Raw genomic sequence first — 23,096 nt, 5'->3', positions numbered from 1 at the left:
ATGAAATCAATTGTTAATTTAACTGAGAATAGCTTTAGAGTTATTTCTTTGCAAATTTAGAAGCACCTTGCCAATCCATTAATATAGTCAAATGAATCTGTGACTGCATCCATGTGGGGGTATTCTGCCCAATGGTAAAAACTACAACCTTTTTATGGTCTTCTCATCCTAGGTATTAAGCCTTAGACATGTCCTTCCATAAATTCTCTAGGTGTTCCAACAATTAGTGAGTATCAGTGTTACACCAAGTCTGTTTGTCACTGGAGAGAGAAATAGAAGTTTTTCATTTGGCAATAACAAATCACCTGGACAAAAACGAACAAATATCAGTTCAATAAAATGATCACAAACTTGGCAAAGAAGCTCAAAATAATAATGCATCTGGAACATTCTCTCTCTTATTCTCTTTGCCAAAAGCAGACCAACTAATAATTTCTAAACTTTCCTTTAACTCCTCAACCTCCTTTTAAAGGGAGGAAGAAACATTGGGATCTCATTCTTGCCAAGGATTAAGTGGTTGCTAGAGGTGGAAAAAATGGGGACTCCCAAAGAAAAGTGGTCACTTTCTCCCAAAGTTTGTGATAGAAGAGAGGAAAGTTGGATTTTTAGTCTTATATGCACCCAAGATTTTCTTAAAGTAGAGTTAAAAAGTTCAAAGAAAAGACAGATAACATCATATGGACTAAAATTTTAAAGTCCATAAGAGTAAAAAAAAAAAAACCTCAAAAACAAAATTTGGAATGCACAAAATTAAACAACTTAGGAAAAAAAATCTGAGGTGGCTAGGTGGCATAATAAATAGAGCACTGGCCCTGGGGTCAGGAGTACCTGAGTTCAAATCCAGCCTCAGACACTTAATAATTACCTAGCTGTGTGGCCTAGGGCAAGCCACTTTATCCTTGCAAAAAAATTTTTTTTTAAATTATTTTGTGAAAAACACAAGGTAGTACTTCAGAATTATTTTTGAAGATACAAGCAAAAGCTAGAAGCAAAAAGTGGTAATAAAGGATGAATGCATGAACATGACAACATCTTATAAAATGCTATGAAATGTAAAAACTCAAAATGAAGAAGTCTCAAAAAAAAAAAAAAGTGAATTGGTCTTAGGCCCAAAAAGAATTCCTGGAGTAACTCAAAAGCAATGAACAAAAAAATCAAAAAAGAAAGTTTTGGGGAAAATTGGGGAAGAAAAATGATAGTGATCCAAGAATATTATGGGGGGAAAAAGAGCTCAAAGTTTGGTAAGCGAGGCATAAGAAGGTACTAAGGAAAATAACACCTTAAATAACAGAATAATCCAATCAGTAAAAGAGGTACAAAAATCCAGTGATGGAAAGATTGCCATAAAAAGCAAAATTGGCTAAATGAACTCCTTAAAAAATAGAATTGGTCAAATGGAAAAGGAAGTACACAAAATTACTGAAGAACATAATTCCTTTAAATATTAGAAGTGGGGAAGTGTGAAGTAATGATTTCATGAGACATCAAGAAGCAAGCAGGGAAGGGAGGGAGGGAGGGAGAGGGAGGAAGGAGAGAGAGAGAGAGAGAGAGAGAGAGAGAGAGAGAAGGAAGGAATGGAAGGAAGGAGAGGGAGAGAGAGATGGAAGGAAGGAAGGAAGGAAGGAAGGAAGGAAGGAAGGAAGGAAGGAAGGAAGGAAGGAAGGAAGGAAGGAAGGAAGGAAGGAAGGAAGGAAGGAAGGAAAAGAAGGGAAAAAAAGATGGGAAAAGTGAACTGTCTTTTTTAGAAAAGCAAAAGATCTAAAAAAATAGATCAAGAAGAGATAATTTAACAATTATTGGACTACCAGAAAGCCATGATACTAAAAAATAAAAATAGCCTAGATATCATCTTTCAAGAAACTATCAAGAAAAAAATTGCCCTGATATTCTAAATCAAAGGGTAAAAGATGCTGAAAGAAACCACTGGGAGCGGCTAGGTGGCACAGTGGATAAAGCACTGGCCCTGGAGTCAGGAGTACCTGGGTTCAAATCTGGTCTCAAACACTTAATAATTACCTAGCTGTATGGCTTTAGGCAAGCCACTTAACCCCATTTGCCTTGCAAAAACCTAAAAAAAAAAAAAACATTGATGACTTCCTAAAGAAAAATTATAAAATGAAAACTCCCAGAAATATTATAAAAAAAACATTGATGACTTCCTAAAAAAAGATTATAAAATGAAAACTCCCAGAAATATTATAATCAAATTCTAGCATTTTCATGCCAGAGAAAAAATATTGCAAGCAGCCAGAAAGAAAGAATTCAAATATTGTGGAGCCACAGTCAGAGGGCTTGGAATATGATATTCCAGAGGTTGAAGGTAGTAGGATTACAATCAAGAATCCTCTTCCTAGGAAAACTGAGACTAATCCTTCAGGGGGAAAAATGTACATTCAAGAATAAAAGACTTTCAAGCATGACTGATAGAAAGACTAGAACAGAATACAAAAATCTGATTTTCAAATACAAGACTCAAGAAAAGCATAAAAATGTAAATAAGAAAGAGAAACCATAAGGGATTTAATACGATTTAACTGTTTTACATTCCTCCATGGGAAGATGATACCTGTAAATCATTTTAAAAAGGCACAAAGGAGCTTTTACAAAGCAGGGGGAGGAGATGCAGGGGTTGAGAATGCTTGAATCTTACTCTCATCAGAACTAACTCAAAGAGGGAGTTACAAACACATTGAGTTGAATATAGAAATCTATCTTACCTGATAAAATACTTTGGGGGGGGATAGATAGAAAGGAGAGAGAGTAGGAAAAATGGAGAAAAATGATAATCAATAGCGGTGAACAAAATTTCTGATTCTCAAATATTTAGAGAACTGAGTAGAATTTACACAAGCAATGGTCACTCCCCAACTGCTAAATGATCAAAGATTATGAAGAAGCAATTTTTATTTTTATTTTTTTAAGGCAATGGGGTTAATGACTTGCCCAAGGTCACACAGCTAGGTAATTAGTAAGTGTGTGAGGTCAGATTTGAACTTAAGTCCTTCTGACTCCAGGGCTGGTGCTCTATCCACTACGCCACCTAGCTGCCCCCGAAGAAGCAATTTTTAGCAAAATACAAAATAATCAAAGTTTTCTATAATAAGAAAATACTCTAACTCACAACTGATTAGAGAAATGCAAATTTAATAAATTCTGAGGTACCAACCCACCCATATCCCTATCAAACTGGCTAATATGACAGTAAAGGAAAATAATAAATGTTGGAGGGAATGTGAGAAAACAGATAATAATGATTCAACCATTCTAGAGAGCAATTTGGGATGATGCCCAAAAAGTTATAAAACTTTCTATCATCACCCTCTGATCCAGCAATATCATTCATGGGTTTGTATCTCAAAGACATAAAAAAAAAAGGAAAAGGACTTATGTGTACAAAAATAATTATAGCAGTTCATTCAGTGCTTATACATCAGGATAATGTTGCAAATGTAATTTAACTAGATTTTTAAGGAAGCATCTGATAAAGCATGACACTACTCTTGAGGAATTGTGGAGATTATTATAATTGCCCAACATTCAAGAAAAACATTGACAATGACAGTTTATAAAATGTTTCCTTAATGAAGTAATCTCAGATCTTCCTCACAATATGAGATGCCCCTGGTCCCCAGAACCTTCTTTTATAGGTTTTGATCCCAAACATACAAAAGAATGGTTAAAATAGAGAATGTCATTGCACAATAGATATTGCTCTTGAGGCTAAAAATGACATATTAGTGGGATGGGGAGAACATCTCAGCCTGGGTGAAACATGGGATATCCCCAATGATTAAGTGGCCATAAGATAGTCACCTGCTCATGGTAGACATGAGAGAATGGTCCATAAGTTGGGGGACTTTTCAAAGCATCCAAGTACCCATGTTGGATTTGGCATGAAATTCTGTGGTTGTACAAATGAGCTCCATAACTGGAGTCAACATTAAAGTTCTTTATAAATTCTGACTATAAACAACAATCTTATTTAATTATTCCTATATAATTTGTTAAATATCAAACTGATTAATTCTGATTGGAAGAGGAGAATCAAAATAAATAATTTCTCACAGAAAAGACAAGAGATATGTAACTACTAAAAAATAAAATTTGTTGGGTCTGCAACTGGATGAATAGACATACTCAAACAGTATTCAATAATGGTGCAATGTTGACTTGGAAGAAGGTCTTCAATAGGAAATCTCAAGGATCTGTTGCTGCCCTGAGCCATATATTTATGCCATCAATAACTTAGATGAAGACACAGGCAGCATGCTCATCAAATTTAAAGGAAGCATAAAACAATAGTTAACACATTGAAAGATAAAAGAGTCAGGATACAGAAAGATTCTGAAGGGTTAAATCAAGCACTAACTGAATTTAAGATAAAATTCAATAAGTACAAATATAAAGTCACACATGAGTATAAAACTTAAGAAATATAGGAAAGGGGGAGGCTAGGTGGTGCAGTGGATAAAGCACTGGCCTTGGAGGTCAGGATTACCTGGGTTCAAATCCCGTCTCAGACACTTAATAATTACCTAGCTGTGTGGCCTTGGGCAAGCCACTTAACCCCATTTAGCTTGCAAAAAAAAAAAATATAGGAAAGAAAGAAAGAACATGATTACATAGAAGATTAGTAGTTCTGTATGCTACTTCAGTCAAAACACACAACCGGGACGGTGAACAGCCTTGAAATACAATTCATAAGAGAATTGATTGAAGAAATTAGGTATATTTAGAATGGAGGAAAAAATTAAAGGGTGCAAAGAGTTGTCAGGAAAGACAACAATATTCAAATATTCAAGGGGCTATCATTAGAAACAAAATTAAACTTGTTATGATAATCCCCAAAGGGCAAAAGCAAGGTTCAAAGGGCAGAAATCACTAAAATGCAAATTTAGCTTGACTATTTCGTAAGAGAAATAGTTATAAAAATTAGAGCTGAGCTCTAAAATGAAATAAGCTACCCTGGAACATGGTGGTGTCCTTGTCATTGGAGATCTTCAAGCAGAAGTGTCAAGGTCATTTTTGGAATACTGGAATTGATAGCTACTGAAAAGTCTTTTTCAACTTAAGATCTCATTTCTTTCATTTTTCATTCTTATTGCCTCATTGGCCCAAACCCTTTTAATAGTCATTTATCATTTATGTGATAATATATCTTATACATCAACTATGTAATCTGTTACATGTTGATGCACATAATAAGCAGCATGTCTCCATTGTTTTTGAGTAATGCACAATTTTGATTCTTTGCCAAATAACATCATTAGAAAAACATTAGTATCAAGAAGATGGTTTCAAGGAGATGCTTGGCAATCATTGAATGCGATGAACAATTTTGCAAATGAAACCATACCCATGGAGGAAGCTAGGGGCTCAGTAGATAAAGAGAACTGGGCCCAGAGTCAGAAGACTTTAGTTCAATACAGCCCCAGAGACTTACTAGCTGTGTGATTCTGGTTAAGTCATTTGATCTGCTTGTCTCAATTTCCTCAATTGTAAAATGGAAAAAATAATAACACATGAGAATCAAATGAGATATTTGCATAATTTCTTTATCACATTCACCAATTCTGGCATTTCTTACATAAGATAACAGCTAGAATAGAGAAACTTGCCCATGGACATATAAGTAATAAGAAGCACATTCAGAATTTGAATACAGTCAGATCTGATTCCAAATGCAGCATTCTTGTCAATATACCAAGAATACAGAACTACCGATGATACGCATGTCAGGATCTTTATTAATTCTAATTTTTGGTGAAAGTTTAAGGTTTACTTCTCTGAGGTACCCCCTCACACCTCTCAGACTGGCCAATATGACCAGAAAGGATACTGATCATTGTTGGAAGGGTTATGGGAAATCTGGAGCTGGGAACTCATCCAACCTTTCTGGAGAGAAATTTGGAACTATGCCCAAAGGGCAACAAAAATGTGCATACTCTTTGATCCAGCAATACCACTACTGAGTCTATACCCTGAAAAGATGATGAAAAAGGGTAAAAGCATCACTTGTACAAAAATATTCATAGCAGTCCTGTTTGTGGTGGCAAATAATTGGAAATCAAGTAAATGTCCTTCAATTGGGGAATGGCTTAGCAAACTGTGGTGTATGTATGTCATGGAACACTATTGTTCTACTAGAAACCAGGAGAGATGGGAATTCAGGGAAGCCTGGAGGGATTTGCATGAACTGATGCTGAGTGAGATGAGCAGAACCAGTAAAACACTGTATACCCTAACAGCAACATGGGGGTGATGATCAGCCTTGACAGACTCGCTGATTCCATCAGTGCAACAATCAGGGACAATTTGGGGCTGTCTGCAATGGAGAATACCATCTGTATCCAGAGAAACAACTGTGGAGTTTGGACAAAGACCAAGGACTATTACCTTAAATTTAGGAAAAAAAAAACTGATATCTTATTGTCTGATCTTGCTATGTCTTATACTTAATGTTTCTTCCTTAAGGTTATGATTTCTCTCTCATCACACTCAAATTGGACCAATGTATACCATGGAAACAATGTAAAGACTGACAAATTGCTTTCTGTGGGGGATGGGGGAAGGGAAGTAAGATTGGGGGGAAATTGTAAAACACAAAATAAATAAAATCTTTCATTAAACAAAATTTTAATAAAGAAAGTTTAAGCTTTACATGCCATTTTTTTAAAAAAGTAGGATGTACTGAGATTAAGATTCAACATATATTTAGAGACCATTTCTCAATTCCACAAATGCTAAAAGACAAAAAGAGTGTGTCTTTCCTTCTGTTATGCCTTTAACTTCACTGATACAATTAACCTTAACACTGATTGGTTCAACCCAGAAATATCTCCTTTCTTAATGTCTGTATCAAAATTCATTTCTACCATCCAATGATGTGTATTTCAGTCACCAAGTTCTTTATTGAATGAAGTGAACTCTTCCTGAGGTCTTATTTTCCAAAACATGGATTTTGTGACCTCAGATAATCAACATGTTCCCCACGATCTGACCTGACTGTATCCAGAACCTTTAGTATAAAATTTTCATAAGTTTCTGAGAAATAAAGGCAAATGATAGACCGCCCAAATCATTTAGGCACAGATCTTCTTAGAGATATAAGCTATTTATTATTAAGATTCCCAAATATGTGTCTCAAAACTATTCACATTTAACTCATGGTAAACCTTTCAAGGTGTACAAAGTAACTTCCTCACAACTGTGACTTATACTTCCAAGTCTCTATGCTGGACATTCTTTTCTCCACATTCTCTCCCTGTGACTTCAACAACTAAGATGGATTATTGAATTTATTATGCCTCTCAGGATGACTCCAGAATGACTATCCAGCATGAAGCTCCTTTCTGGTGAACATCCAACTATAATACATACCAAATTGGATAATCTATAGCAGGGGTGTCCAACCTTAGGTGATCTTAAGGCTGCATTAAAATAAAATAATTATTCAAGGATCACATCCAGAATAAAAAATATAGTACATTAATATAAGGGTTAATTTGTAGTTTTATCTTAGGTTTAGCAAGTGTTACAAAAAATCATAGCACTTTTAACTTTTTATAAATTAGAGGAACATATATCATCACTGTAACAGGCGGAGGTGCAAAGCACAAAAGCAAACACAAAATAACAAAACGATAATATAACAGTATATGGATGAGTGCATACTAATTAAGTCTGCATCGTATAGACGAATGCATCTCATAAATCGATTGAAAATTTCCTGTGATATGTTCGGTCCATAATACTGCTTTAAAATACCTAAGAAAATTTGGATCAATGAAATTATTTATTAGTGATGGAATTAAAAAATCTAATAAACATTCCATGCAAATTATTACTCTATTTTTTTGCTTGTGAAAATTAAAACCCATTGGGTTGCAAAAAATAGCCCTGTGGGCTATATGCATCCACATGCCATATACTGGACTGATCTACAGTCACCTCAAACTCAACATGTCCAAAAGAGATTTGATTTCCTTTCTTTCCAAACCCACCAGTTTTCCAAATTTCTCTATTTCTATTAAAGGCATGACAAATCTTCTGGTCAATCAGGTTCTCAATTTCAGATTCATCCTCAATTCTTCTCTACATATTTTGTCTGCTGGAACATCTTGTCCACTGTACCTTCATTATAGTTCTGATGTGTCCCCTTCTTTACATTCATACAGCGAGAACACTAGTTCTTGCCTTAGCCATTACAGTATCTTCCTAATTATTCTCTTAGATTCAAATCTCTTCACTCACTAATCCATTCTTCATAAAAATTATGTGACAAGTTAATGTTTCTAAACTACAGATCTGAAAATATCAATCCCAATCAATAATTATCTCCATTGCCTATTATCTCTAGGATCAAATAAAAACTCCTTTTATATTTAAAACCCTTTAAACATGGTTATAGTGGAGTAGCTAATATTAAACTTCATTTTCTGACTACTATCTCAGTCACCAAAAGTGCTTCCATAAGGATTTCGACGTTTGGTGATATGATCCTCCAAATGGGAGTCGTTTCCCTTCCCTACTATGACCATGAAAATCCATCAAAGGCTATTGATGTTGGAGCCCATATTGATCTCAAGCCTCCTGCTTTGGCACACAAGTGTTGGGTTGACACTGTCTTCTGTTGTTGAAGCCCAGGATCCTGAGGCATACATACATGGCTAGGCTTTGCCCCCTCTACAGTGACTTCTTGGAATTGGTTCTGGTTTGGTGCCTACAGTTCAAGGACAGAAACTGACCCTGAATACTTAAGTTCACACTAGTTTATAAATCTCCTCTTTATACTTTTAACTTCCCTAGTGGAAATACCTCTATTATCTGCTACCAGCCTCTACTAGCTTCTGGAAGTCTTTTGCAGTTCTGAACTACATAGAGGAAAAAGGTTCCCTTTCCTCATATTCTATCTAGAGTTTATTTGGAAAAGCTGTCTTCTGTAGCACTTTTTTTTTAGGCTTTTTTTTTTGCAAGGAAAATGGGGTTAAGTGGCTTGCCCAAGGCCACATGGCTAAGTAATTATTAAGTGTCTGAGGTCAGATTTGAACCCAGGTACTCCTGACTCCAAGGCCAGTACTCTATCTACTGCACCACCTAGCCGCCCCTTCTAGCACCTTTCTTAATCAGAAATATAGAATTTAAATTTTAAAATTATTTTTATAATAGTATTAATTCAGAAATTCTAGGAAGCACTTTTTAAAAAGTCAGAATTAGCAAAATTTAAATAAATGACATGATAATGAACTATACACCAAACTTTTAAAGGCATCTTCTATTTTTCTCTACTAGGTTCATTTCTCAATTTCAGGTTTTAAACATGTAAATTTTAAAAGGTTATGATTAATGCCCTTCTGCTACATCTATTTCTGTTAGTCACCCTCTCTATCCTAAATACAATCTCATCTCTGGACTTTCATGACACTGCTTTTTCCCCAAATTCTTCTCCTACCTATCCAACTCTTCTTTCTCAATGTCTATTGCTGCATTGTCATGCAGAGGATTCACTCTAATTGTGGCTGTTCCCCAAGGCTCTGCACTAGACACTCTACTGTTTTCTAAATACTTTCTTAGTGATCTCTCAACTCCCATGTGTTTATCATCTCTGGAAAAATGACTCATCACACAGCTCACTTTTGAGCATCAGTACTACATTATCAATTGCCTAATAGACATTTCAGAATGAATATCCTGACAAGATCTCAAATTTAGCATGTTATTGAACTTTATGGGCCCTTTTCTTTCTGATTTACTATCTTACTCCACACAAAAACTACTCCAAGACTTATCTCCACAGATCTACCATACTTACTTTTATATCATCTCTCTCAGCTGAGGACACTGCTTCTCATTTTACTGAGAAAACTGAGATAATTCATTAAGAGATCCCTCTTCTTCCTTTTTCATTTTAAAGTCTTTACATCATCTTTTATGTCCTCTTGTTTTCTTCCAGTCTCTGACAATGTGGTCATCCTTGTCAACTTCAACTTGTTAACATGTATTTCCAATCTCACCTCCTATATTCTCCAACAGAAAGCAACTTTGCAGTGGATAGAGCAATGGCCCTGGAATCAGGAGGACCTGAGTTCAAATTTGAGCTCAGTCACTCAATAATTACCTAGCTGTGTGACCTTGGGTAGGTCACTTAACCCCACTGCCTTCCAACCCCCCCCCAAAATCAACCTTAATTATTTCTTCTTTCTCTCCAATCTTAATCTTCTGTTTACCACCTTCGAACATAAGCAAGTCTCCCAAAATTTAGCCCCTATAATTTCCTCAAATTTTCTTATCAAGCTACCTTAAATCTCTCCTTTTTTCAACCAAAAACCTAGAATACACCATGTACTTTTGTTGCACCCATTTTCTCTTCTACTCAATGTTTTACATTTGGCTTATTAATATGGCTTAATTTTCTGTCCCTCCAAAGAAGTTCTTTGACATTGGTCTGAATTCTTTTTCAGTTTCTTTAATATTTTCCCCCCATCTAGGGCTAATCTATATGTTAATCTCTCATAACATATTCTACCATGAATTTCATCTTAGCACTCTGTCCAACCCATATCTTCCCCTAGCCCCCCATCTTTATTCTTTTTAATATATGTTTTCTAGCTTCTCTAATCACATGGGACACTGTGATTTCCTGAATCTAAATGAGATTGCACCACTGTCATTGATAATGAAAAGCTTAAAATAAACTTAATTTTTGCATAGCTTTTCTACTTCTATTTGTTATTTATTTTCCATTTTCATACTTAAGAGAGACACTGGGGATAAATTTACTTAGCTGGATGAACAAAAAAATTTATATTCTACACTGATGTTACTTCTAGTCAACATATCTTTGCTTGTTGAAAAGTTTGTTGACTCAAATAACTTTTATGGGTTTTTTTGTCCACTTATTGTAAGCAACCTATTTATATTAGTTAAACTTCTGAATAAAAATATTATAATCAGTGTCAATGCCATTTTTGATGAAAAATGTTATTTTTCCATCATCAAATACTGTTTAAGTAGTTATTTGTTTCAACTTATGTCAGATATTTTTTCACTATTCTTTTGTGTTTTTTTAATTTATTCTAAATATTCAGGAGAAACAGAATTCTTTCCTGGCTGTCAATACTTAAACATTGAGAAATGGTCTCTAAATAGCCTCTAAAGTCACAAACTGGTGTTGATAAATTGAATTTACACAAGATAGCTGAATAAGATAAAACTATTTCATTTTGGGGATTTAACACAAATAAGTAAGATCAAAAATCAATGTATAATTCCAATGTATAACTGGGTCAAATGATATGAATAGTTCTCAAAAGAAGATTTGGGAAACAAAAAATGTTCCCAAATCAGAAGAAGTAATATGAATGCACATCAAAGCAATTTCAAGGGTTCACCTCCTATTCAGAAAATTCAAAAGGAAATGAAAAGCCTCATAAAAATAAGCATAATGGCAATTTTTGTAGGGGTCAATAACTGCAAACAAGGTAAATACTACTGAACTGGGTAATGGTCAAGGAAATTGTCTCTTTTTTTAAAATTTTATTTATTTAAGGCAAAGGGTTAAGTGATTTGGCCAAGGTCACACAGTTAGGCAATTATTAAGTGTTTGAGGTCAGATCTGAATTCAAGTCCTCCTGTCTACAGGGCCAGTGCACCAACCAACTGCCCCCAGATAAACTGTCTTTCAAATGTCTAACCAAGTATTACCACACGATAAAAAAAAAGAGTAATCATTTTGAGTTGAATGGAAACTTACATGAAACAATATTGAAAGAAATACTCAAGACCAAAAGGAACAATAAACACAGTAACTACATACAACATAGAAGAAAAAAACAAAAACAAAATGGAAAGATGTGACTGATAGACAAGTGGTTTTGCTGAATACTATTTTTCTTGTCTTTTTTTTTTTTAAATTTAATATTTATTCTCATTTTGGACAAATAATGTTTAAACATTAATAAAATATTCTTGTTTGGGAGTAAACAAAATGCCCCCTCCCCCCCAAAAAATATAGACTTGCTTGAGCGATAAAGTAAAGGGGAGAGAAAAAATTAAAATTAAATAAAAAAATAATAGTAATAATTGTAGGTATGGCCAGGTGGGGCAGTGGAAGGAGTACCAGCCCCGGAGCCCATATCCGGCCCCGTACACACAACAATCACCCAGCTGTGTGACATGCAAGCCACCCCAACCCCACTGCCCTGCAAAAAACAAAAAAAAAAAGAAAAAAAAGACCCAAAATAAAATAAAATAGTAATAATAGTAGGGGTGGCCAGGTGGCAGACAGAGCACTGGCCCTTGAGCCAGGAACACCCGGGTCCAAATCCTGCCTCAGACACCCAACTATCATCCTGCTATGCGGCCCCAGGCAGGCCACCCAGACCCATTTGCCCTGCACCCCCACAAAATAATAATAAAAAATGTGCTTGAGTCTGTGTTCCAACACCACCAACTCTTGTCATGGGTGGATCACATTCTTTATAAGTCCATCACAAAAGTTACTTCCATATTTTTCCACCATTGCCATTGCTGATCGCAACTCCTTCCTTTCGTATTTCTTCACTACCATGTACTATATTTTCTCTCTCCTTTCACTCTGACTCTGCTGTAGGGTAGCTGAGTGGCACAGTAGACAGATCCCTGGTCCTGGGGCCAAGAAGCCCTGAGCCCCCATACCACCCCTTACCCAGCATCCACCTGGCCCTATAGTCCCGGACAGGCTTTCCAATCCCAGCCCCTTCCTTGCAAGAAGTAAAAAAGAAAATGTGTTATGTCTGACCACTCTCCACCCATGGTCCATCCTCTCCTCCTTTATTCATATCCCCACCCCTTCCCCCTGTCCCCCTTCTCTCCTTCTTACTCCAGATGTCTATTTCCTCTGTTTCCTCTCCTAGCCTCCTCTGATGACAGCAAAGATTCCCTCATAGCCCCTTGCCTTCCCCCCTTCCATATAATTGCAATAGCTCATTGTAATAAAGAAAAATCTTATTATATATATATATGAAATGTCTTGGCCTATTGCCACTCTCCTTTTTCTTTCTCCCATTGCATTTCCCTTTTTTCTATTGACTCCATTTTTACACCATATTTTATCTTCAAATTGAGCTTTCTCCTGTGCTTCATCTATAAAAGCTCCTTCTGCCTGCTCTGTTAATTGAGAAGGTACATATGAGTATTATCAGTGTCATTTTTCTATACAGGAATACATGCAGTTCATCATCAAGTTCCTCATATTTTCCCCTTCTCCTCCAATCTCTATGCTTCACCTGAGCCCTGTATTTGAAGATCAAACCTTCTGTTCAGCTCTGGCCATTCCAACAGGAACACTTGAAACTCCCCTGGTTCACTGAAAGCCCATCTTTTTCCCTGGAAGAGGACTTTCATTTTTTCTGGGTAGTTGATTCTCAGTTGCATTCTAAGCTTTTTTTGCCTTCCGGTATATTATATTCCAAGCCCTACGAGCTTTTAATGTAGTTGCTGCTAAGTCCTGTGTGATCCTGACTGCAGCTCCACGATATTTGAACTGTGTCCTTCTGGCTGCTTGTAATATTTTCTCTTTGACTTGGGAGTTCTGGAATTTGGCTATAACATTTCTGGGGGTTCGTTTTATGGGATCTTTTTCTTAGGGGGATCAGTGGATTCTCTCCATTTCTATTTTGCCCTCTGCTTCTAGGATATCAGGGTAATTTTCCTGTAGTAATTCTTTGAAAATGATGTCAAGGCTCTTTTCCTGGTCATGCATGACTTTCAGGAATTCCAATAATTTTTAAATTATCTTTCCTCAATCTGTTTTCCATATCAGTTGTTTGTTCAATGAGATGTTTCACATTTTCTTCTAATTTTTCATTCTTTTGGTTTTGAAGTATTGAGTCCTGATTTCTCGTAAATTCATCAATCTCCCTGAGTTCTATTCTTTTGTCTGAAGGATTTGTTCGCCAGAGTTTTCTTATCTGTTTTTTCATCTGGCAAATTTTGCTTTTTAAAGCATTCTTCTCCTCAATAACTTTTTGAACTGTTTTATCCATTTGACCTAAGCTGGTTTTTAGCATGCTATTTTCTTCAGCATTTTTTTGGATTTCCTTGACTAAGCTGCTGACTTCATTTTCATGTTTTTCCTGCATCTCTCTCATTTCTTTTCCCTGTTTTTCTTCTATCCCCCTAATTTGATTTTCAAAGTCTTTTTTGAGCTCTATCATACCCTGAATCCAATTTGTTTTTCTTGGAGTTTTTAGATGCAGGAGCTTGTGCTTCCTCATCTTCAGACTGAGTGTTTTGATCCTTCATGGACTCATATGCAAGATATTTCTCAATGGTGTTCCTCTTTATTCTCTGCTTGCTCATTTTCCCAGCCTAAGCCTGTTTTGGGGGTGCTTCCTGAGCTTTTGGGACACTCCCACAAGGATCTCAGTGTGTGAGGCTCTGTCCTCCCTCCTGGTTTGTGAATGGCCTTATGTGCCCCCCCGCTGCCACAGGGCTAAGATGGGGGTTGTCCCTGCTGTTCTATTGGGGGGGGCACCCTAGACTGCAATCAGGATCTGAATGTGGTCAGAACCCCAGCGTTCTGTTCCAGGGGCAGAGGACAGAGCTCTTCAGTTTCTCTCTTTGCTCCCCTGGCTAGGTTCAATGGGCTCATGCCCTGGGGGCTCCTGCTTGCTGGCTCTGCCTGTTTCTGTTTCCTGGATCTGGACTACTTTGGCCACGCTGCTTGCTGTGTGCCCTGAGGGCTGGGCTTCCCATGCTTGCTCTGGCAGAGGTCTTCTGCTGTTCCCCCAAGTTGTGCCCGGTGTTCCCCGGGAAGTAGATCAGGAGACTCCCCAACTGCTGGTCTCCCAGCACCCTGGGGCTGCCTCCGGGAGGCAGAAGTTCTTTGGCTCTGGCAGACCACCCCTCTGGCAGGCCGCCCCTCCGACCCTGGGGAGCAGAGCCTTTCTGCTCTTTTCCAGGTTACCTTGAGTAGGAGAACTGCCTCACTGGGTCCCTCTGTGGGTTCTGTCTCTCGAAAATTTAGTTAGAGTCCTTAGTTTATAAGTTTTATGAGAGAGTGCCTTAGACAAGATCCTCTCTTGTTGCCATCTTGGCTCCACCCCCTGAATACTGTTTTTCTTTTTAAATTCATTCTTATAAGGTATGTGTTGATAGGTGGGGAGGGTATCATTATATATTCAAAAATACAGACAATATAATTTGGATATAGAAGTAATGAAATCAAAAAGTATCAAGAGTTTTTGGCAAGTAAAAGACTACAAGATTAAATAGCAATATCAAGAGATTCCTAAGTAAGATCGAGTAACAAATATTTCAATTATTTTCTAACCTGGGTACTCTTGGATCATGCCACGTGCTCACACCAGTCTGAGTATGCAGAAAATAGACTTGACCTTGCTGTGTTGTTCTCTGCTCTACAAATCAAGAAATACAATAATAAATCACAAAAACTTAAGTCAGATATTAAAAAGATGTCTTTTTAAAACAAATACAAAAAAGGTTCCAAATAAAAAATTATTTATACCATTAAAAACTATTTTGGTAGTCTGATGTCTAAAATTCAGAATACATTCTTCTATATAAAAACATTATAAATGTGCTTAAATTCTCAAACCAACCCTAAAACTTAAAAAACAAATACTGCACTTTTGCAATTAATATTTATGAAATACTATTAATTAAATAAAATTTTAAAATCCCTAAAATGTAATAATAAAGTACTTTTGTTTGATTATTAATGCTTTAAGATAAGTGATATATGAGAAAAGGTATTGGGCAATTTAAATCTTTCTAAAGACTCATAATATTGATGCTTTAAGTTTATACTTTACTTTTGTTTGATTATTAATGCTTTAAGATAAGCAATATATGAGAAAAAGTACTGGGCACTTTAAATCTTTCTAAAGACTCATAATATTGATACTTTAAGTTTATATTTTACTTTTTCTTTTACTTGACAGAGGTATATTACTAGCAATACGTAGGAATGATTATGGGTTTTTTGCTTCACAAAACAGAACAAAGAAGATTTTATTTAGGTAACTGAACAAAAATTAGAAGAGGAAAACTAAAAAGAGCTAAAAAGAATCTTTTCATATACATATATACATATGTATATACATATGTATATGTGTATGTGTATGTGTATGTGTATGTGTATGTGTATATGTGTATATGGAAAAGCCCCTTAAGGCAGAACTTTTGAAAACTAAAGGAAAAGAAGGCAAAAGAAGACCAACCAAGTTTGAGCTCAATCCTTAGGGTAAAGTAGCAAAGCAAGACAGGTAGGTAGGACAGTTTCTTTTATTGACCTCCAGGTGGCACTCCTGATCTAATACAACATGCTTGAAGTCTACAGAAGAGTACAGAATCTACCCTGTCAAGTGGGGGAGAATAAGGGATACCTTTTGTTAAAATATGCGAGAACTAGGAGTTCATATGCTTGTTCTTTAATATTTGAAGGGTACCTTTACTTAATGACTAGTAAAGAAATTTGCGTGTAATGAATATACATAATTTGAAATTATTCCTAGATAAAAAAAAATTAATAGCACAAGTTACACAAAATTTCAGTGGATGGGAAATGTTTTGGATTACAGATCTAAAATATGGATGTCTATGGTGTTCAAGAGTACAAGACACAAGAGACAGAAAGATCAGAAAAATGTGGATTCAAATTCACTCTCAGAAATACAGTGTTATCATTGGTAGTTTATTTAAGTGCTCATCTGTAAAATATTCTACTTTAGGAAAACCAGGATCTATGATCCAATGAAGCTGTTATACAAGATCTTTTCTGATTCCTACATTCAGTCAGCATTGCTTTTCTCCTCAATATTACTTTGTATAGCTTTCTGAAGTAGCATTTACTTACATATTCTAAAGACACAGACACCCACTCACAACTACATACACACATCCCATAAGGTTCCATAAGGCAGAAATTGTTTCATTACCAAAAAGGTAGCAAAGGAGTATAATGCGCATATATATGTATATATATATATAATATATGTATATTATATATATATATAGAGAGAGAGATAGATAGATAGATTATATATATATATTTAAGTCCCACTTCTAAGAGGCTATGTGATCATGGGAATCACTCAAACTCTCATTAACCCTGTAAAACTTCAACTTGTAGAGATGTCAACCTAAACTTCATTATAGAATTCTCTATACCAGTGCTATCACAAATCTAGTCACTAAAGTGACTTGCCCTTCATAAATCTACTTAAAGAAAATAAACTAAGTGTAGCTTCTTCATCTGATTCCCTCCCTTATTCTTCATTTATTTCTGTGGGCTCTCTAAAACCAATTTAACTAGAGATTTACTGGCTGATACCAGAGGAAGACAGGCAAAGTCCTAGTTTATGTTTTTCTAGAGGAAGAATGTAATTATTTCTTCTTAAAACACTTTCTCTGAAACTAAGTATTTTTTAACCCCACTGTAGAAGAGGTCTCCATACTGCTGTATTTCTCATTCAGAAGAGTGAGGGATTTAATATACACAATACTAAGTTTCTTAATTAAGGCACAGTTCCTAAGATAAAAGTTTGTAACATGGGCAGTAATATTTTCTACTTACTGTTGCTATAAAGGACATTTCTGAAAATGTTATTAAATAGAAAAAAAAATTTCATTTAAACATAAATTTATTGCTAAAACATTGGTTCAATTAAGATAACACAAAATAAAATCATAAGTTTGAAACCTATCAGGATAAATTAGGAATCATTATATTAATGGAGTAAGAATCATTAAACATGAAATCACTAAACTTCAAAGTGTGAAAGTAAAAGGGGAAAATATGGGCATTAAAATTTGAGGCAAGAAAAAACATGCCTAAAACATATAAAATTTCATCTTAAAACCTACAAAATTTGATAAAGTTTTTCTCAAGGAATCAGAAATAAAAAAGAGAAGAGAAATTTTATGCCAGTTTGCCCGGATATTTTCTGGCTTCAAAAAAAACCCAAAAAGATAAAGTTATATGGGAAAAACGAATCATAAAAATTTTAATCAAATAAAAATCACAAATTACTAAAAACCTTTTCAAAACTGGCTTAATGTTCATAACTGCTAGTCAAAGAAAGCAGCAAGTACAATTATGTAGAATATTAACTTATTTACACAAAAAAGTTCATAAATTAGGCAACTGTGGATTGTGACTTGCCAGATCAAAAAATAAAGAGTAATTGACTTACAATAACAATACTTAACAATAACCTTTTTTTTAAAAGTTTTTTCAAGGCAATGGGGTTAAGTGGCTTGCCCAAGGCCACACAGCTAGGTCATTATTAAGTGTCTGAGGCCAGATTTGAACTCAGGGACTCCTGATTCCAGAGCCTGTGCTCTATCCACTGTGCAACCTAACCACCCCAACAATAACCTTTTTTTAAAATAAAAGAATATGATTATTGATGAAATGGCTTTTGCTAGAGGGTCTTTTTGATTTTGCTTTCAAATAGTTTAAAAAAATATAAAATATCTATATCAGAATAAAAGAAGCAGTACTTTTCTAAGATATGTTAAACTTTGGAAAATAAGTTCTAACTTAAAAAAGACAATGGAAGACTATTTGCTAGTAATTATTTTAATTAGAAATGTCTATAAATTAATTAGAAATGTCCTTAAAATACTTATTTCAGAAAGAGTTAAAAATAAAAGAAACTCTAACAGACTCAATACTCATGATTACAATTTTCAAATATATTGTATTAACAGCACATTTCTCTGATATTTTATAAAGTAAAATCCTTATTAAAAATTGAAGAGAAAAGAGCAAAGGGAGTATCTTCCAAAAGATGTTACATAATGTATATAACCTTAATTGTTTATCTCAACAACTGGCTGCAATCTAACATTTTTATCCAGATAAAAAATTGACAATTACTTATTATTATTATCAAGATAATGAAGTGGCAGTGGGGAAAAAAGTGAAAAATCATTATAAAAAATGAAACAGAAAAAATAGAAGAAAAACTTCCTATTAATGAAAATATTCTTTCAGGCCAACATAACTACATCTTAAACTACCATCTATTCCTTTACCAATATAAAACTTAAAATTCATTGATATCACAATTACCTAAATTTTTAAGCAAAAATACTTCCACTCTTAGAAAAATTACTAGAGTATACACATACCTCCCTTTCTTCTTTCTGAGCCTCCCACCCCTCAAAATTGCAAATGTTCCTACCATAGCCTTCAGGTAGGTCAGGAGGAGTATGTAAATGTGTCCTGCTCATGTAATTTCTATGTCTTTGTGATCTGACTTTCCTCTCTGCCAGTCTAGGATCTGATGACTGTCCACATGTTGCACCATTTGTTCCAGTAATTGGAGTGTTCTCATCCACAAAGCAGCTAAGAGGTCTGCCAGGACTGGAATATTCACATGCTGGCCTGTTAAAAAAAAAAGAAAAAGTTATTTGTCATAAGTATCCCCCCACCCCCCGCCAAGAAAAGAAAGAAAAAAGAAATTCCTATAAGAATCTTTAGCTTAGATTTTACAGTAGTACAAATGGACACTATTAAGATAGTAAAAATTATCGATACTAACTATAAAGATTAATATTTTTCTTTAAACTTGAAATCTATTTTTTTTTAGATTTTTGCAAGTCAAATGGGGTTAAGTGGCTTGCCCAAGGCCACATAGCTAGATTATTTTGTGTTTGAGGCCGGATTTGAACCCAGGTACTCCTGACTCCAGGGCTGGTGCTTTATCCACTGTGCCACCTAGCCACCCCAAACTTGAAATTTAAAGACAGCAAATACATGTAAAAGAAGATGGACATACAATACCCCGCCCCACACACACACAACATACATACATTCACACCCACAGTAGGGCCAAAAATATTCACCAAAACAGAACTGGGCAAAAAAATATGAACAAACAGTGCCCCAAAAAAGAATCACAAACTGTTAATACCAAATAAATGCATGTTCCAAATTACTAATAATTAAAGAAATGAAAATCAAAGCACCCTTAAGTTTTAATTATTACCCAGAAAACTAGCACAAAGGACAACAGAAAGGAGTAGTCAAAGTTGGAAGGGTTGAGGAAAGATAGTAGAAACACAATATTGTGAGTGGAACTGAATATAAGTAATTTGGAATTTTTCAAATAAAGTGACAAAAGTATCTATACCTTTTGGTTCAGAGATTACACTATGAAACCAAAGAGGTCACTGATAGGAATAAATTCCCTACATACACCAGAATATTTATCATAATACTTTTCTGTGATAGCAAAAAACTGTAAAACAAGTAGATAGTCATCATTTGAGGAATGGCTATACAAATTAAGAGTACATAAATATAATGGTATGTTATTGTGTTGTAATAAATGACAGACTATATATATAATAAAAATGCACTAAACGTTTTACATGATCTGATGATAAATAAACAGCCAATCACAAAGGAAATTGAAAGAAAAACTAAAAACAAAAGTGAATACAGCAAAACTAACAAACAAGTATATCTTCAGAGAAGAAATATAAGACCCCCACTTCTCCTTTGCAAAGATGGAAGATTCACAGGTGTAGTGCATGTATCATACATATTTTCAGATTTTTCCTATATTTTAATGACCTATTTTTGTTGAGTTTTTAAATCTTCCTTTTAGCAGTTTGTTTCTTTTTACAAATATGTTATTCAGGATGCTTCTTTGTGGAGAATGGGGAAAGAAAACTAGAGTAAAATTTTACTGATATAAAAATTCACAAAAATAAAAAATTTATATTAAAAAAGGAAATTAGGTTATGTTTATGGTATTAAATAGAAGTCAGCAAACAATTTTGATCTTCAAATACTACAGACTATAATTTTTTAAAAAATCATTCTGATGTTTTCTTCCTTTCTGTTTTGCATCTTTCCTGATTACAATTTTCTTCAGTTATTATGTAATATTATTTATTATGATAGATGTTTCTAGGAAAGTTTAACGAACGGACATATAAAATGCAAAAGCTGACTGTTAAATATAAATAGGAGGAAAGGAAACAAGTCTTAGAGACTAATACATATTTGGAAAACACTTAATTACCGAGTTGGTCGTTCCCACTGAGTAGTTCGTGTGATATGATTTAAATACTGAATTCTTCCAGAGGCAGTTCTCCGTTCCTCCCAGCTAAAATTTACAAAAATAAGAGATAAAACCATAAATTTTCCAAGAAATACTACAATGTCAGTACAGCAATAAAATTAGGAAGATATTTACTATAAAGAATTTGGTAAGCTAAATTCTGAGTATCATTTCAATGCTTGAAATAGGACAAGATTTATGATTTCACTGAGAGAAGGAAACTCCCTCTGCAATTTATCATCTTAGTTTTCTGGGGCAGTGAAAGGTTAAATGACTTGCCTAAGATCACAAAGTCAGTATGTGACAAAGGTAGAATTTGAATCGGGTTTTTATGAACAAGAATGACTCTTTATATTCCACTATACCACACTGCCTCACTTATCCCACTTCTTAATTATTACAAAATAATCCATATTTATGTTCATTAGTGTTTTCACCTAATTAAACTTGTCACATGCAGATCAAAGTTTGAAAAAATAAACATCAAAAAAACTCACTAGAATGAGTGACAGATAGCTCATGAATACAATTCATTTTATTTTTAGTGATGATTTATTCAAGGTTAAGAAATGAACAAATGGTAGGTGGAAAAATTCCAGTATCAACATGGTATAGAGGTTTAGAACTTGAAAAAGAATTCTATTCAGAAACATTGGCAGAGCTTCACTTTCCTCAATCTGTAACAAATATTAAAATTGAAAATAATAAGCTTTGGTCTGTATTCTAACTTCAAAGTTCCTTCTCAGGATATGAATGGTATTTTCCATCACAAATTCATTACAACCTGTCTTTGATTATCATACTGCTGAGATGAGCAAATCCATTATAATTGATTATCACACAATGCTGCTGTTCATGTGTACAATGTTCTTCTGGTTCTGATCACTTCACTCAATATTAGTATATGCAGGTTTTTTGAGGCTTTTCAAAGACCCAAGAAATAGTAGTAAATCATCATATTCATATACCACTGCTTGTTCAGTCATTCCCAAATTGAAGGGCATCCTCACAATTTCCAATTCTCTGCCACTATGAAAAGAGTCGCTATAATTTTGTATAAGTGGGTTTTACTTTTTTTTTACTTTTTTTTTTTAGTGATCTCTTGGGATACAGACCTAGCAGTGGTATTGCTGGATCAAAGGGTATGCACAGTTTTATTGCCCTTTGGGTATAGTTCCAAATTGCTCTCTATACCATGGCGGGGAGTATTGACACTGGAATTTTTCCACCTACCATTTGTTGGATTGATTCATACCACCAAAAATGCAGTTTTCCTACATCCCCTCCAACATTGATCATTTTCCTTTTTTGTCATATTGGACAATCTGATAGGTATGAGTTCGTATCACAGAGTTGTTTTTATTTGCATTTCTCTGATCAATAATGATTTATTTTTTCATTTGACTATAGATAAATTTCTTTACCTTGTATCCTTTGACCATTTACCAATTGGGGATTATCTTGTATTCTTACAAATTTAACTCATAATATATATTTTTTTACTTATTTAAGGCAATGGGTTATCTGAAGTCACATTTGAACTCATGTCCTCCTGACTCCAGGACCAGTGCTCTGTCTACTGTGCTGTCTAGCTACCCCTCAATGTATTTTAGAAATGAGTCTTTTATCAGAAACATTAGCTGTAAAAATTGTTTACCAACTTATTGCATTCCTCTTAATGTTGCTTTTATTTGTGCAAAACTTCTTTTCATAAATCTGATATATATTCCTTATTCTCCTAACTGGTTTATGATGTCACACTTTATGCCTAAATCTGTATCCATTTTGACCTTATCTTGAAGTAGCATGTGAGATATTGGTCTGTGCCAAGTTTCTGCAAAACTATGTTCCAGTTTTCCCAGCAATTTTTATCAGAGTGAATGCATATACCAAAAGCTTAAGTCTAGGGTTTATCAAACTTCTGTTTGATACTATTACTGTTTTTTTTGTATCTAATCTATTCCACAGATCCACCATTCTATTTCTTAGCCAGTACTAAACAGTTTTGATGTT

General features: G+C 34.7%; 1 protein-coding gene across 5 annotated transcripts in view; it reads right to left on the bottom strand.

The window, feature by feature from the left end:
- Positions 1-23,096, bottom strand: part of SMURF2 (SMAD specific E3 ubiquitin protein ligase 2) — a 164,202-nt gene that overhangs the window by 43,771 nt on the left and 97,335 nt on the right. For all 5 annotated transcript variants that reach the window (XM_074224773.1, XM_074224770.1, XM_074224771.1 and 2 more), the window contains 3 exons: positions 21,045-21,128; positions 19,194-19,396; positions 15,314-15,398 (listed from right to left, as the gene is read on the bottom strand). In XM_074224773.1, coding sequence (XP_074080874.1) covers positions 15,314-15,398; positions 19,194-19,396; positions 21,045-21,128 — 372 coding nt within the window. The remainder of the gene's footprint in view (positions 1-15,313; positions 15,399-19,193; positions 19,397-21,044; positions 21,129-23,096) is intronic.

The sequence above is a fragment of the Macrotis lagotis genome, chromosome 2, assembly GCF_037893015.1.
Source record: "Macrotis lagotis isolate mMagLag1 chromosome 2, bilby.v1.9.chrom.fasta, whole genome shotgun sequence".
NCBI classification, from domain to species: Eukaryota; Metazoa; Chordata; class Mammalia; order Peramelemorphia; family Peramelidae; genus Macrotis; species Macrotis lagotis.
This window is presented reverse-complemented; position numbering and strand designations above follow the sequence as displayed.